General features: G+C 38.7%; 3 protein-coding genes across 5 annotated transcripts in view; 2 read left to right on the forward strand and 1 right to left on the reverse strand.

Annotated features, from left to right (window-relative positions):
• Secp43 (tRNA Selenocysteine associated protein) overlaps nucleotides 1-13,577 on the forward strand; it is a 197,258-nt gene that overhangs the window by 183,258 nt on the left and 423 nt on the right. The window contains exons 2-5 of one of the 2 annotated variants that reach the window (XM_065485834.1): nucleotides 11,720-11,771; nucleotides 11,827-12,024; nucleotides 12,290-12,446; nucleotides 12,558-13,010. In XM_065485834.1, the coding sequence (XP_065341906.1) occupies nucleotides 11,724-11,771; nucleotides 11,827-12,024; nucleotides 12,290-12,446; nucleotides 12,558-13,010 (856 nt within the window). In that variant the 5' untranslated portion in view covers nucleotides 11,720-11,723. Of the gene's footprint in view, nucleotides 1-11,556; nucleotides 11,772-11,826; nucleotides 12,025-12,289; nucleotides 12,447-12,557; nucleotides 13,011-13,577 lie in introns of those variants that run through there. The other variant, XM_065485833.1, reaches the window with a different exon arrangement.
• Nucleotides 353-6,695, reverse strand: scat (VPS54 subunit of GARP complex scat). Of its 2 annotated transcripts, XM_065484146.1 has the most exons (17): nucleotides 6,414-6,694; nucleotides 6,224-6,333; nucleotides 5,697-5,836; nucleotides 5,512-5,634; nucleotides 5,376-5,454; nucleotides 5,146-5,315; nucleotides 4,949-5,091; nucleotides 4,791-4,890; nucleotides 4,469-4,738; nucleotides 4,307-4,414; nucleotides 3,498-3,653; nucleotides 3,333-3,439; nucleotides 3,012-3,276; nucleotides 2,820-2,952; nucleotides 2,649-2,766; nucleotides 738-1,334; nucleotides 353-598 (listed from the first exon to the last, which is right to left on the reverse strand). In XM_065484146.1, exons 2-17 carry the CDS (start codon nucleotides 6,294-6,296, stop codon nucleotides 490-492), a joined length of 2,691 nt encoding a protein of 896 aa, XP_065340218.1. In that variant the 5' UTR covers nucleotides 6,297-6,333; nucleotides 6,414-6,694; the 3' UTR covers nucleotides 353-489. The 2 variants fall into 2 exon arrangements, with proteins under 2 accessions (XP_065340218.1, XP_065340217.1); XM_065484145.1 differs by having other exon boundaries at nucleotides 4,949-5,315; nucleotides 6,414-6,695.
• LOC135940065 (zinc finger protein Xfin-like) lies at nucleotides 7,074-11,129 on the forward strand. The gene is made up of 10 exons (XM_065484737.1): nucleotides 7,074-7,386; nucleotides 7,449-8,157; nucleotides 8,915-9,223; nucleotides 9,275-9,574; nucleotides 9,640-9,908; nucleotides 9,961-10,119; nucleotides 10,175-10,345; nucleotides 10,404-10,595; nucleotides 10,651-10,807; nucleotides 10,872-11,129. Exons 1-10 carry the CDS (start codon nucleotides 7,229-7,231, stop codon nucleotides 11,109-11,111), a joined length of 2,664 nt encoding a protein of 887 aa, XP_065340809.1. The 5' UTR covers nucleotides 7,074-7,228; the 3' UTR covers nucleotides 11,112-11,129.

Below are 13,577 nucleotides of genomic sequence, written 5' to 3' on the forward strand. Positions count from 1 at the left end.
GCCTACACCTTTTTGTCCTATTAAAATATAAGAATAAATTTTGGTTTTAAATAAATTTTTGAGTCAACACTTTATTGAGTTATTTACCTTGCAATATTATTACTGTTTTATAGCTTTTACAAGAAATTAAAAAAATTTGGGAGTAAACGAGTTAACCAAACACAGAAATAAGCCATAGGTATGCCAGTAATAACCCTACATGTCTAAGTTTAGTAAGAAAAACTGCTGGTGCGTGTATAATAAAAATATTTAATTAATATTCCTCCCTGACAATTTTCTTAAAGCAATCAATGTGATTATTTATCCACACAACGCATTTAGGTCATTGCTATATCAGTAAAACAAGGTCATATCAAAGTATTATTATCGAAGTATATATTATCTTTATAACCATTATAACAAATATTGGCAAACATAAACAATATTAAAATCATTTCCAAAATGAACAGACTACACAAATCACTAGAGCTGCACATCATCACCTGTAACCTATCTGTCCCAAATGTCTTCCATTGAGTCCATCATAAGTTCGTCAATCGGCATCACTTTAAGCCTGCGCAACGTGTCCAGGTAAAAGGTGAGTTCTGAAATTACAACCCTGCAAAAATAAAACAATGGTATGAGAGAAGATTTAATTCGAAGTTTAATGTCAGTCAATCGCACGCAAAATAAAATAAATCAAACAAATTAATTTGTAATAATTTTTGTAAATTCTAAAATTGTAAATTGTTGCTCACCCGTGTTGAGGTCCTCCGTTGTTTAGAATATTCATTTTGACTAGCTGCTCTTTTAATACTATTTTGAACATCTTGTGGGCATTCCTGTAGAGATTCTGCACCTGGTTCTCAGGCAGCACTTCGGAAATGGCTTCGTGGAGCTTGCGCATGTGTTTGGAGACATTGCGGAACGAGTTGGACGGCACCGGTGGCCGCGCGTCCCACTGGCCCACCTCCCTGGACACAAGGCCGCAGATGAGCGCAAGCAACTTGTTCTCGATCTCATTGCAGTGCGACATGATGTCCTTCTCTAAGTTGGCGAGGTGCATCTTGATGCGCAGCGGATCGGTCACGGACGGTAGCAGCTGCTGCTTGGCGGCCTCGGCGGCCACCAGCACCAGCTGCAGCGACCGCGACATCAACGCCAGGTTTGTGCTGGTGATGGTGTTGAGGCCGACGGAGTGCAGCGCCCCGGCGCCCAGCACTAGCTGGCAGCTGCGCGAGTTGAACAGCTGCAGCAGCTCCACCAGGCACCGCAGCAGGTTTGGCGCCATCACGCTCAGTTCGTCCGCGCACAGGCAGTACTCCGCCATCATCTTCAGCAACAACAGGATGGATCTGCACACGCAATTTGAAATTTTTGATCAGTGTGCTATTTTTTTAAGGAACGGGGTTTTCAAGTGAGATTGTCCAACTCCAACACTGCTTTTGCCATTATTGGGTTAGGAATTTAAGACGATAAACTTTTAACGCATCTCATTTACACTGACAAGGAAACTCTTGGGAATGTACGTTTTAGTCTTTGGCAAATCTCTTAAATTAGTGTAGCTTTTCGTGACGTAAATTATGTAGTGGTGGATATTTTCCGATCTGATAATTTTAGCGATCTTTGATGAAAACAGCAAAAATTTTCAAAATTGATTTAAAATACAGTAGCTGAAATTAAGACCGAAGACATTGTTTAATAATTATGACCAATTGATGGACCCGTTCATTCAATTCCGAGAAAAACGAAAAACTATAATTTTCCCTCAAGGATTATTCGTTCGAGGATTTGCAACTTTTTAATGACCAACTGTTGGACAAAAAACTAAATTTAATTTTCAACCATTTCCCGGTTTCCCATGCAAAATCCAGAGCTCCATAGCTCGCAAACTGAGTCAAATAAAACATTTTCTACTGGGGATTCTACTGGGATAACTTGTTGGACACTTCCAAATTCAATGGTTTTGCTTAAAAATACAACATTGAATCCTCAGAGATTACTTGTATGACATGAAATATGAAAATTCTCAGTTTTTACTCATTTAATTATTTGTCAGAAAGAGATGGTTTCTTTGAGTTTAGCAAAAAATGAGGTGTAGCTTATTTTGAAAGACAATTTTTGATGATTCTATTAAGCTACATTTTCAGTTGTAGAATTGCAGGGCTAGTTGAAAACATTCATTGGACCTGAGTTCCCTTAGTTTTTGAGTCAACTCCTAAATTATTAATACATATCTTTAAAAAAAGCGAATCCTGAAATTAGTATTGGATATAAAAACACTAGAAAAACTAATAAAAAATCATTCATAATAAGCTTTAAGACAATATAAATCAAGCCAAAAACTGTCTTGTCAGTTGTCATTCTGGTTGAAAACCCCTATCCAAAATGATCTAGAAAGGAGCAATGTGCGTCAAGTAATGTAACGAAAATGTGATGAACAAATTTAAATTATGCCAACGTTTTGGTTCAGTTAAGTACAGTCAAGAAGTTTTTAGGTTTTTGATTTATCTATGCACATTTAATTTCTTGCGACACAACAGCTCACCATTAAACATAAAAAAGAGAAAACTTTATAAACCGAAAAGACAAACTTCCTAATTTTTAAATTTTGCTCCGTAAGAAAGTTTGAAAAATCCCTGATTTCATTTAAAATAGTCAATACTCACCCTACTACGACATATTTTTCACCACCTATCACAAGAGCTGGCGCCCCTGCAGAATTATGATTGCCATTTGAAATTGACACAGTGCTGTCCAAGTCTCTTTTAGGCAAAGTAAGTTTTCCTGTAACATTCACCAATGCAGTTAAAAGAGGCACATAGGTTAAATTAAAATACCAGTCTCATGCAATTTATCAGCTAGATTCTGAAACTGTTGTGGCACAACAGTCTGTTTCCACGTTTCGCTGGCGAGTATCATCGTCAGTTTATCCTTTTGATCTTGGTGGAATTTGTTGACGAATTTACTGGCCTGTAACCATTTAAGATTTGAAGAATTCTAATTTTAACGCAAATACGACAAAATTAAACCTGCACTTTAAAGGCAGACGTGAGGGCAGTGCTGCGCTTGTCACACACACGTGCGCAGCTGTCCACAAAATTGTCCACTATTCTCGCCACATCACAAACTTGAACCGCCGTGGCTCTCTCCACCCAAATCTCCTTTGACTGCATTGTCAACAACTGAGCAAACTGGTCGTTGGCAAAGTCACACACGGAACACAATAGTTCACCGAGGCAAAAATTGACGATCTTACGCTCATCAGACGTGAGTAACGTTTCGGAAGGGTCCGATCTAAATGAAAATAATTAATGAAATCCCGATTGCTGCCAAGGGAAAATATCTATTACATATTGAGGTAACTGATTCCGCTATCTTCCTCTGAGCTTTTCCCATCTGACTTGACGTTCTTCCCTGAACTTTTGTCCACAGCTTCTCTCATCACATCGTGCACCACCTGGATCGATATTGAGCATTTATTTTATTTGAGATGCTTAGTCAACCAATAGACCTACTTTAACGTGGTTGACCACCCTGAGAAGAGCTTCAGCAGTTCTTTCAAGCAGCTGGCGCCACTGATTCAATGAGAGACCCTGCAGCTGTTCGCCGGTGCCTGTCAGCCTCATATCACCCTCGCCACTGTCGTTTGCTGCAATCTCTTCTATTACCAACTGCGAAATGATGATAAATTTAACATTTATTGCTCCACCATTTGAAAGAACCAAGGTTGTTTAACTAATTGTTCCGCTTTTATCCAACTGACGCTGTTTATCGTTTTATAGTTATTAAGTTTAGAATGTTTTACTGTGCTAGAATTGCAAAGATCACCATTTTAAGCCTCAAACTTTCTCGACGTTTTAAGTTAAGATATAAAGTCAGGCAATCACTCCACTCCCCTCATTAAAATTTTTTATATCTTTTAGTTGGGCTCAGTAAATGGCTTGAGCCTTGCTAACAGATTGAAATGTTTTGAAAAAAACTTCACAAAATATATTTTTAATAGTGTAAGAATATTTCACCCTGACACAAAAATCGAAATAAAACTATTTTAAAACTTTGACTAGTCTTCAATTAATAATTCATATAATATTATTTGCAATATTTTTTTCAATCTTTACACAAAAAATTGTCCAGTTCATAACTTGAAAACAATTGCTTGACTAGTGGATCATACTTATATCACAAAAGTATACACGATTGTTGTAAAAAATCGCATGTTAGAGTAGAAGGGCCGCAGAGCTTCCCAGTACAAAAATGAGAAAAATACCTTAATTTTAAAAAGGCTTAACACTTTCGGAACAAATAAATTAACAAAAAAACTTGCCTGTTTTACAGTTGCTTTGATTGAAGTAAATGCCTCTTCCTTATACTTGTTGGCAAAATTGAAGTATTTCTGCCGCAACATCCCGTATACTATGGACGCCAACTTATCCTGTTGAAGACAACATTAAGGCAAGGTAGCACGTAAATCTTAGAACCAACTCACCTCTTCTAAAACTTCAGTGTATTGATCTAATGGTCTATTTAAATCTGCAGTGACGTAGCGTTCAAACTCAGCGCTCAAAATTTTGTCTATGAGGCGTTGCATTTCAGATAGTTGTGAGCTTAAGTGCCGGAAGCCATTAATTCCAGCTAATTCTTGCACGAGGATTTCTTGAGTGGTGCAGATTAAGTCGATGGCGGCGACGTAGTCAGGAATAGACAATAGGAGCTGCAGCATTGATTGCGTTTGATTGACAGTTACCATCAATTTTAGCTGCAAAAAGGGGAAAATAGACTAATGACAAGAATTTTAACTAATCACATACCTTTTCTACTACAGCAAAATAATTTTGCTTCATTTGGGCACATTGAAGGATTTTCAAAGAGTCTTGCACTAAATATTGGTCCATATTTCTCAGATTACTCCTGGATTGAAAGCGCTTGATTAGTATTTTGAGAGATTAAAAGAGCCTTGGTTCTGTACCTTAGAGATGACACAGTTTTGCTTGTTCTTGAAAGTTTTTCCATCAGGGCATCATGAGAGGACATAGCTTGAAAGAAAGAATCCGACTTTTGAGTGACCTGATAAGCGATTTGAACCTCAACAATGTCCAGGTAGTGAGCAAGCTGCGAGTCAGACAATATATTGCGATTTGGTACAGCGATTGGTTGTTTAGCAACCTTTTCTTGCAGCACTTTGGCACTATTGAGGGGTTTGGTGGAACTCTCGCTAGGGCTGGTCACCTCGCCCTTAAGAGAGTGGATTGTTTGAAATGTTTCAGGAACTCGAAGGTCAAAATTGGACTGCATAAAAATTCTTGGAATACCGCTGACATCACTCTGGAGTTTATCTGAGACAGATATTAAATTTTAAATAGTTAAATCAATAATTAAGGCAACATGAGAGATACCTGGCAATGCCGCTGGCCTCTTTGGACTCAATGGTCCTCCATTTATGGCGTGGTTCAGCTTTTCATGTTGCTTTAAGCGCTTTAAAAAAGAATACACCTCATTTTGAATGTTGAATGAAACGACTTGACTACTTACTTTGTTAACTTTCTTAAGATAATGCTCAAAAGATGAGTAGGACACTTCAGGCAAATGTTCCAAGTTGCCTATAAATGCAGTTTCCACAAAGTCCTCACCCCAGAGTTTTGTGAAGAAATCCCTCTGTGATTTTAATTTTTCAGACATTCAGACGCTACAATTCACAACTTTGTGTAAAACCCAACCTGTTTCCCTCTATTAGGATCGTTTAAAACTGCTGGTAGATTTTGCGAAGATAACACCTTCCACAGCTCCATGTCCCGCGGTGAACTTTTTCTTGGGAACGTTGAGTTCTGTTTCTGTTTGCTGCTTTTTGGCTCCATGGCTACAAAATTCGACAAAATAATCATTGCTCAAAAGCTATCAAATGAAACACAATCCACAAACGATAACTGGGCAAAGTTTTGTGATAAAAGCACAAATTACATCACAATTAAACTTTCACGGCGTGGCTCTGGTTTTTCCAAGTTAATATGATTGGGAAAGAGAGAAATTTTCAATGAAATTTCCTCATGAAGCAGACGTCAGAAATATGTACATAAATAACCATAAGCAGTAGTTTACACTGTAAATAAGTAGAAAGTATGGGGGACTCACACTTTCCGCTCACTCACACTTCTCGCTCTGATGGGAAGATTCAATGTTAATCCCTATCCTAGCGAGAAGTGTGAGTTGGGCCAAAATGGTGAGTCTGCCATAATTATTTCCTAACCACCTGCTGCCGTTTGGCTTTTCTTCTTCGAAGTTTTTGGTATTGTGCCGGTGTTGCTCGGTGATGTTTGCATTGCTGACGCTGGCCAATTTCTCTTTGGAGGCCATAAGCTGCAAAATTGGAGATTAATTTCAAACTAAATGCTGTCAAATATAATATACGCCGTGAAGCAATAGTAAATTTTACTTACTCAACTCCCAAAAACAAAATCAATTTTCTCTTCTAACGGTGAGTTGGCACAGCTGACATGACTTCTCAAAGTAAATAATAAATTTCGGCTCTCTTGTTGTTGCAGGGCGGAACGAGTAACAGCGCACGAAAGTTTTGTGTGCTGACGGCAGAAAATGGTATATTTTCACGAAAATGTCACTAGTGTGAATATAGGAAAAAGAGACAGCCCATTAAATAACTTCAGACTTTAATGTGAATGGCCAACAGTGGCTAAAAGGTAGACGTGAAATCGCTGTCAGAGTGCTAGATGGCTACCTTCATACAGGTAAAAAAAGAACACGCCCCCCTCACCAGAACGAGAGTATTTCAAGGGAGGGGAAAGGAAGTGGTCAATTCGGAGGATCTTCAATTAATAACTCTACCAATGTTATTGATAAATCACGGTTATGGAAAAAATTAAAATACTTACTAAAACATAATAATATGCAAACGTATCAAATTTGAGAAAACCGTTAAAAATGTAAGATGTTTTCTTTTTTGTTTTGCTCCTTTCCTGAACCAGATTACGGGCATTGTCTCGCTACTCGCTACCCAGTTTTCAGTCAAAACAACTAAAAACAAAGTAACAAACCACGAAAGTGTTGAGTGTAGGTTTGTTGCCGTCTTTCTACATTATAGTTTTTTCCTATTTCCTCGACCATACGGAACCCCTTTCTCTGCCTTAATAATTACCATTATTGTTTTTTTTTAGAGTACATATGTACATACTCAAACTCTCAAAGTATTTATCACAAATAATGTTAGATACATATTTGTTTTATAGAATTTTCACCGATGGACCATAGAGATTTAGAATCAGCAGGAGTGTCGAATTTTGACGATGATGATACCCATTTTTGCCTGAAATGTCAAAACACCGTAGTAGGGCTAGACAACTACATCCTTCATAGGCGCTCGAAATGTGGAGGTTGCATTGTGAACAATTCCAGCAGGTATATTAAGACTGACGTCTCTAAATAAAAAATATGTTCAATCCTGAAATAATTTCTTGCAGTAAAGAAAATGACAGAAACGCTATCCCTACCGAAGCAGTCGTGGAAAATACAGTCGAAACTCCTGTGCCAAGTGCACTGGACTTCTTCAGCTCCCTCGAGTTGATGAGCAAGCAGGCCAGGCTGGAAGAGTTTGACATAGACTTTGACATTCCACCGTTGACAAAGTCTGGTCTTGAAATTTCCAGCAAAGGCAACAGCTTTTTACGAATCACAGATCTGGAGCTTGAGCCCAGCACTTTCAACATAGACATTGTGGACATCAATAAAGTTCGAAGAGGAAATTTCGACTCCCTGGCTGACCTGAACCTGATGCAGGAGGACAGCATCATCGGCATCGACCGAGGCAGGTCCATCCTTGACTCGGATATTTTTTCCACCACCCCAATTGAGAAAATGAGCCTTCCGCCTGCTGCAGAAGATATATTAGAGCCACTTGCAGTCAAGCAAGTGCAGTTGCCACCTATCCAGTCTTCAGGCAAGTGGATGCCGGGGAAGAATGATCACCTGATATCAGGCAGCACCATCCACTATTTCTGCAGGACCTGCAACCGTAACCTCTCGAGCAGGACGCAGTATGAAAAACATCTCAGAAGCGAGCTGCACTTTAAGAGGAAGACTGAGAATTCTTTTTACGAAATGGAGCAAGAGTTTCTCTTGCCGGCGGCCAGGTCAAAGAGGGGCAGGCGCATGTCTGATGCTAAAGCAAAGGTAAATTTTTGTTCTTCATAATTTGTGCCAAAAAAGCAAGTGCCTCATTATTAAAAAACGCTGGTTGATGCTGATCATAATTTTTCCAGACAAAATTATATTCATCTGCCTTGGTGTGTGTTTTTTTACTGAATCAGCACAGAAATATCCCGCTGCCTTCAGCTTTAGCTGATTTCTCGTTTGATCAAAAAAGAAAGCTGATTGATTAAAACACGCTGGTTTTGAAATTTAAAATTTTCAAATTAATTAACGGCTCTACTCTGCGCGGAAATTAATTAAGGATGGTTCAATTCTGTTTATTTCTCCATAACAAGTCAAACATTTAAAACATGATATCATATGATGGTCTGCTAAAAATGAAATTCTTGGAGGGAAAAATTAAATGACACGCTCTCAGCCGTACAGCAGCGGTTTTGGCCACGCATGCCTCATTCAAAATAAAATTCATTCCACAGTAGTATCAACAGATTTTTCCATTCATTGTTTGATTTTAGAAATTATTTACTCATATCTATTAAATGCAAAATTGCAAACAACTTAAGCCGAGGGCAGTGTTTTCAGTTAGCTATGTCGATATAATTTTTTTACACTATCTATTCCATTCAAACTATTATTTACCAGAAAAATACTAAAATTAGATGCTATCTATGCTCGCCATTTTAATTTGGTTTGATTAAGTGATGATAATAGACCAAAACCCAATTGAAAGCCGCACCTCACCGATTAATATAATTATGTTTAATTTTAAATTTTACAGGAGGTTGCAAAGCCGGTTGCGGTGAAGTTGTGCGAAAAAATCCCTGGGCCCAATAAGAAATACAATTCCTGCGAGATCTGCAACATCAAAGTGCCGTCGATGCTTTTTGGCAAGCACCTTCTCTCCCACTACCACTACATCAAAGGCTGTCAGAATCCTCAGCTGGCAAAGGAGCTGGTGTTGAACAACATTGACAAAGTTGTCAAACACTTTTCTTTCCAATGCCATCTCTGCCACTTTTACTGCAACATGATGGATGACTTTCTTGCACATTTTGAATCAGACTTGCACCTAACTAAAAATGAAATGGTAATACTTTGACATTGAAGTTGAGTTATTACTGAATTCCATCTCATGTAGTCAGAGGGAAAGTTCTTCTGCCAGCAGTGCAAGTTTGAAGAGTCTGCGAATGAGAGCATTGAAAGTCACTTGCGGACTGAGGAGCATCAGCAAGTCGTTGCAGCTTTGAACCAGTCTGTGCCAATCGTGATCAGGAAAAGATCAACGCCGTTCACATGCACTCTCTGCAGCTCAAAGTTCAGTCTCAACTTCCAACTGAAGAGGCACTCCTTCAAGGACCACGGCATCTCGGCAGCACCCTTCCAAACCTTTTCTTGCAAGCACTGCAGTTTTACCTGCAATAAGCGAAGATCTCTGCAGGTGGCCCGTGCACTTTCTTAATATATGCGATTTAAATGTGTGTTTAAATCATTAATACTTTTCAGCGCCACTGTATTGGCAGACACAAAAAGAAGGGAAAAAAGAAGCAGATTTTGAACATGCCAGACCATTATTTTTGTGAAGTTTGTGATAGAAGCTTCCAGAGCAAGGAAGAAGTTGTCTTGCACAGAAGACAGCTGGAGTGTAGAGAAAAGCGTGCCACCACCAGAGGTGTGGACACAAAGCAGTTTTGCCGGATTTGCCAGGGCGTTTTTGACACCTTGGTCGAGTTTAAGCAGCACATGACTGAACTCCATCCTGGAGCTTTGCATAGGTAACAGAAAATCATCTGTTGTGTCATCTCACCTGAAGTTTAATGTCCGCAGATGCCACAAATGCAATCAATGCTTCGCCATTTCCCAAGATCTTTCTCGCCACTCCAGAGTTTGCAAATTGTCACCGGGAACAGTAGACAGACGAAAGTTCTTTTGCACCACTTGCCAGAAATCATTCACCAGAATTAGAAATTTGGTTTACCACCAGAAGTGAGTATAATTTATGGAGTCAAATGCTCAAAATAGTTATTTATTTTTATTCCAGGAACGTGCACGGCCAGACAGAGCCAAAGAGTATCATCCTGAAGTGCGAGAAGTGCTCATTCTCTACGTTTAAAAGATCACGTATCATTAAACATTTGTCAGCAATTCATTTTAAGGAAACTCGCACCAGGGAATGGATGTGCGAGATCTGCGATAAAATGTTTTTTGAAAAGTACTCTAATTTATTTTTATAATTGATTGCAATGTTCCTTAAATGTTAATGTTAACAGGGAACACTTGAAACTGCATAGGAAAATCCACTTTCCTAAAGAACTTCAGTGTGGTGTCGAAGGCTGCGGTTTTAAAGCCAGTCAACCATCAGTTCTGAAAAAACACCAGCAAAATATGCACGAAGAAGGCTCTTTCAAATGTGAAACCTTGAATTGCTCCTTTGTTGCTGCCACTAAATTTGGAATGAAAAGGTACAAACTATTCATATTTACTCATGAGAACTGTAAATAATAATTTTTTATTCAGACACAGCCAGATACATGACATTGAAAAGACTGAAGCTTGTGATTTGTGCTCCTCAAAATTTTCCTCTAAAAAGGCTTTGGAAAATCACAAGTTCAACTCTCATAGTAGACTCAGACCCTTCATGTGTCCACATTGTGACTTAGATTTCAAGGAACCTGTAAGCTGTGCAGTTAAAACCAAATATTCTTTGCCTACTTAAATAACTTATCTCTTTTTTACAGTTCATGGTGAGAAATCATATTTTAAAAACGAAAAAGCATTCTGGCAAGTTTGTCTACAACTGTCTTCTGTGTGAAATGAACTACACCACAAATTGCGCCAAAGAGTTTAAATGCCATCTCCAATCAGCGCATTCAATCATCAAATTTCAGAATGGAAGTGTACTTGGGTATTGTAAGGGATTTCTTGAAAATAGGGAGAATGGTGGCAACAGAAAAATTGTTGACGTTACGACTGAATAAATGATTACCATGTGAAAAGATTTATGTTTTGAAATTTATAAGATATTATAAAATATTTAATCCTTGTTTGCTGATAAAGATTTAGAGCGCTCTGTATTAATTAAAATCACAGACTACAGAAGGAAATTAATTTTAAATCTTGCTAACTACATATAAGGTCACTTAAATACAGTAGCGTGTCATTTTTTAAGAATTGAATCGGAACACTTTGGTAAATTGTGTGATTCAATTGACTCTTATGGAAATCAGAAAAAAATAACCTGATGGAGTGCATGTTTTTTTTAAAATTTCCCATTTTAATTATTTTGAAAAAGACCACTTAGAAAGAAATGATTATGAGCGCAGGATTAAAATAGAGAACTAAAAACAATTCAAATATTTCGCGCGAATAAAGCGAGATAGGGCATCCTCCCCCCTACTAGTTCAGTTTGTTGTTGATTTAATTTCATAAACACAACGCGGCTCTAGCAAAGTATAATACACATAAAGTTGGCGTTTTCTAGAATTTCTATTCCTCTCGTCTACCGTTTCTTTTTTACCTAAAACCATATCGATTCTGTGCAATAAAACGCACAGTACATTTAAAATAATATTAAACCAATCATTACAATAATGGCAAACAACACGGCAATTTGGCACTGCCAGCTCTGGATGGGAGGCGTAAGCATTGACAAAAATTCAGTAAATTTCAGATTTTAGTCAATATTTGTTTCAGTTGGAGCCATACATGACTGAAACCTTTGTCAAGAGTGCGTTTGAAAAGCTTGGCGAGGCTCCAATGGGCGTCAAAATCATGAGAAACAAATTCACCGGCGAGCCTGCAGGCTACTGCTTCGTCCACTTCAAGACAGACGAGATCGCTTTGGATGCTATGCACAAATTGAATGGAAAAGTTATTCCATCTTCCAATCCAGTAAGTTCTTGAATGTACTTGAATAAAATCTGGTACATATATATCAACTTGAAAAGGGGTACTATGTATTATGTATTATTGCCCTTTTACAAGTTTAGAGAATGCGCGTCTCTATTTAAAATGAGAAGACTTGTCATGTCACCAATTAGTAGAAAAATAAGATATTTATTCTGTCCTACATTATTTAAACTCCTCCCTTGGATATTGCATTGTATTTTTGCGCCTTTAATATTAAAACATACTTAAAAATTATTTTTTGTTACAGCCAGTTCGATTCAAGCTGAACCATGCAAGTACTACTGGAAAGCCAGGAGGTGATAGTGATTTTTCTCTCTGGATCGGTGACCTGAGCCCAGAGGTGGATGATTATCAACTGTATAGACTCCTAGCATCCAGATATCATTCTCTGAGAACCGCTAAAGGTTTGCTGTAGATCGAACTAATTTTCTCAAAAAATAATCATTTTAGCTCAAAGTTGAGCCTCGTAGCAAATTGCAAATTATATCTAAGGCTTATTAATTTGCGTTTTGCAGTGGTGATGGACCCGTCAACTGGCGTGAGCAAGGGTTACGCATTTGTCAAGTTTTCAAACGAGGAGGACCAGAAAGCGTGCCTGATCGACATGAATGGCTACAAGGGTCTGGGCAACAAGCCGCTCAAAATAAGTAACGCTGTGCCAAAGAGCAAGCAGGCGGCCGCTCAGGCCGCGGCCGAGGAGTCGCTGAACGAGAAGGCGCACGCATACCTCGAGTACTGGCAGAACTACAGCCAGTGGAACAGCCAGTACGGCAACTCTGGCTACTACGACCAATACAACCAAGCGTCGAGCACAACCTCCACCTCGTACACCACCTCCCAGTACGATCAGCAGACAGCCGCTGCAGTGGCCGCGGCTGCTGCTGCCGCCAAAGCTATAGAGTCGCAGCCACCACTGCCGGCTGAGGCGCCCCCACCAGCTCCCATCCCTGAAGAGTTCCAGCTTGTTGGTCAGTATCCATTTGAACCATTTTTTAACCACTAATCACAAAGGAACCCTGAGTCTGTTCCGCTCTGACATGCAAATTTTGTCCTCAAATTTGTCCAATCCCAAATTTTTCAATCAAGCATTATTATCAAGCTACAAACCGGACAAATTTAATAGGTAAAACTCAAAAATCATTTTAATAATGCAATTTTTGTTCAATCATGATTATATTTGGTAAATAAACTCCCCTAAATTGATTGATGACTTGATGAGCAATTTTTGTCTTCCCAAAAATTTTAGAGATTTTTATAAAGGTGACATCAGGCGCCTCTATGATATAATAACCAAGGTCTTTTATTTAAAGAATTGACCCTAGAGCCGCTGGAAAGGTGCGAAAACTAGCCAGTGGCGGGTTTCCCAGCCCTTTGAGTCACTAAATTAACCTTCTTTTGTCATCTCTGACATAATTATCCAGCTTTAGATCCCTGGAAGGATCTCCTATAGCCTTGATACTGCTAGCTGACTGCTGGTGTATTTTTTCAATTGAAGCAAATCCTTTTTCAAAAACTTTAATTTTATTCACTGTCTG

The sequence above is a fragment of the Cloeon dipterum genome, chromosome 3, assembly GCF_949628265.1.
Source record: "Cloeon dipterum chromosome 3, ieCloDipt1.1, whole genome shotgun sequence".
Lineage (NCBI taxonomy): Eukaryota > Metazoa > Arthropoda > Insecta > Ephemeroptera > Baetidae > Cloeon > Cloeon dipterum.

Coding starts and splice junctions, on each gene's coding strand:
- scat (XM_065484145.1), bottom strand. CDS start 6,296: ATGCAAACATCACCGAGCAACACCGGCACAATACCAAAAACTTCGAAG. Junction 5,316..5,375: donor GAGGCCAGCGGCATTGCCAG/GTATCTCTCATG, acceptor TATCTGTCTCAG/ATAAACTCCAGAGTGATGTC. Junction 3,440..3,497: donor GGGTGGTCAACCACGTTAAA/GTAGGTCTATTG, acceptor ATATCGATCCAG/GTGGTGCACGATGTGATGAG.
- LOC135940065 (XM_065484737.1), top strand. CDS start 7,229: ATGGACCATAGAGATTTAGAATCAGCAGGAGTGTCGAATTTTGACGAT. Junction 8,158..8,914: donor TGTCTGATGCTAAAGCAAAG/GTAAATTTTTGT, acceptor TAAATTTTACAG/GAGGTTGCAAAGCCGGTTGC. Junction 9,909..9,960: donor CATCCTGGAGCTTTGCATAG/GTAACAGAAAAT, acceptor TAATGTCCGCAG/ATGCCACAAATGCAATCAAT.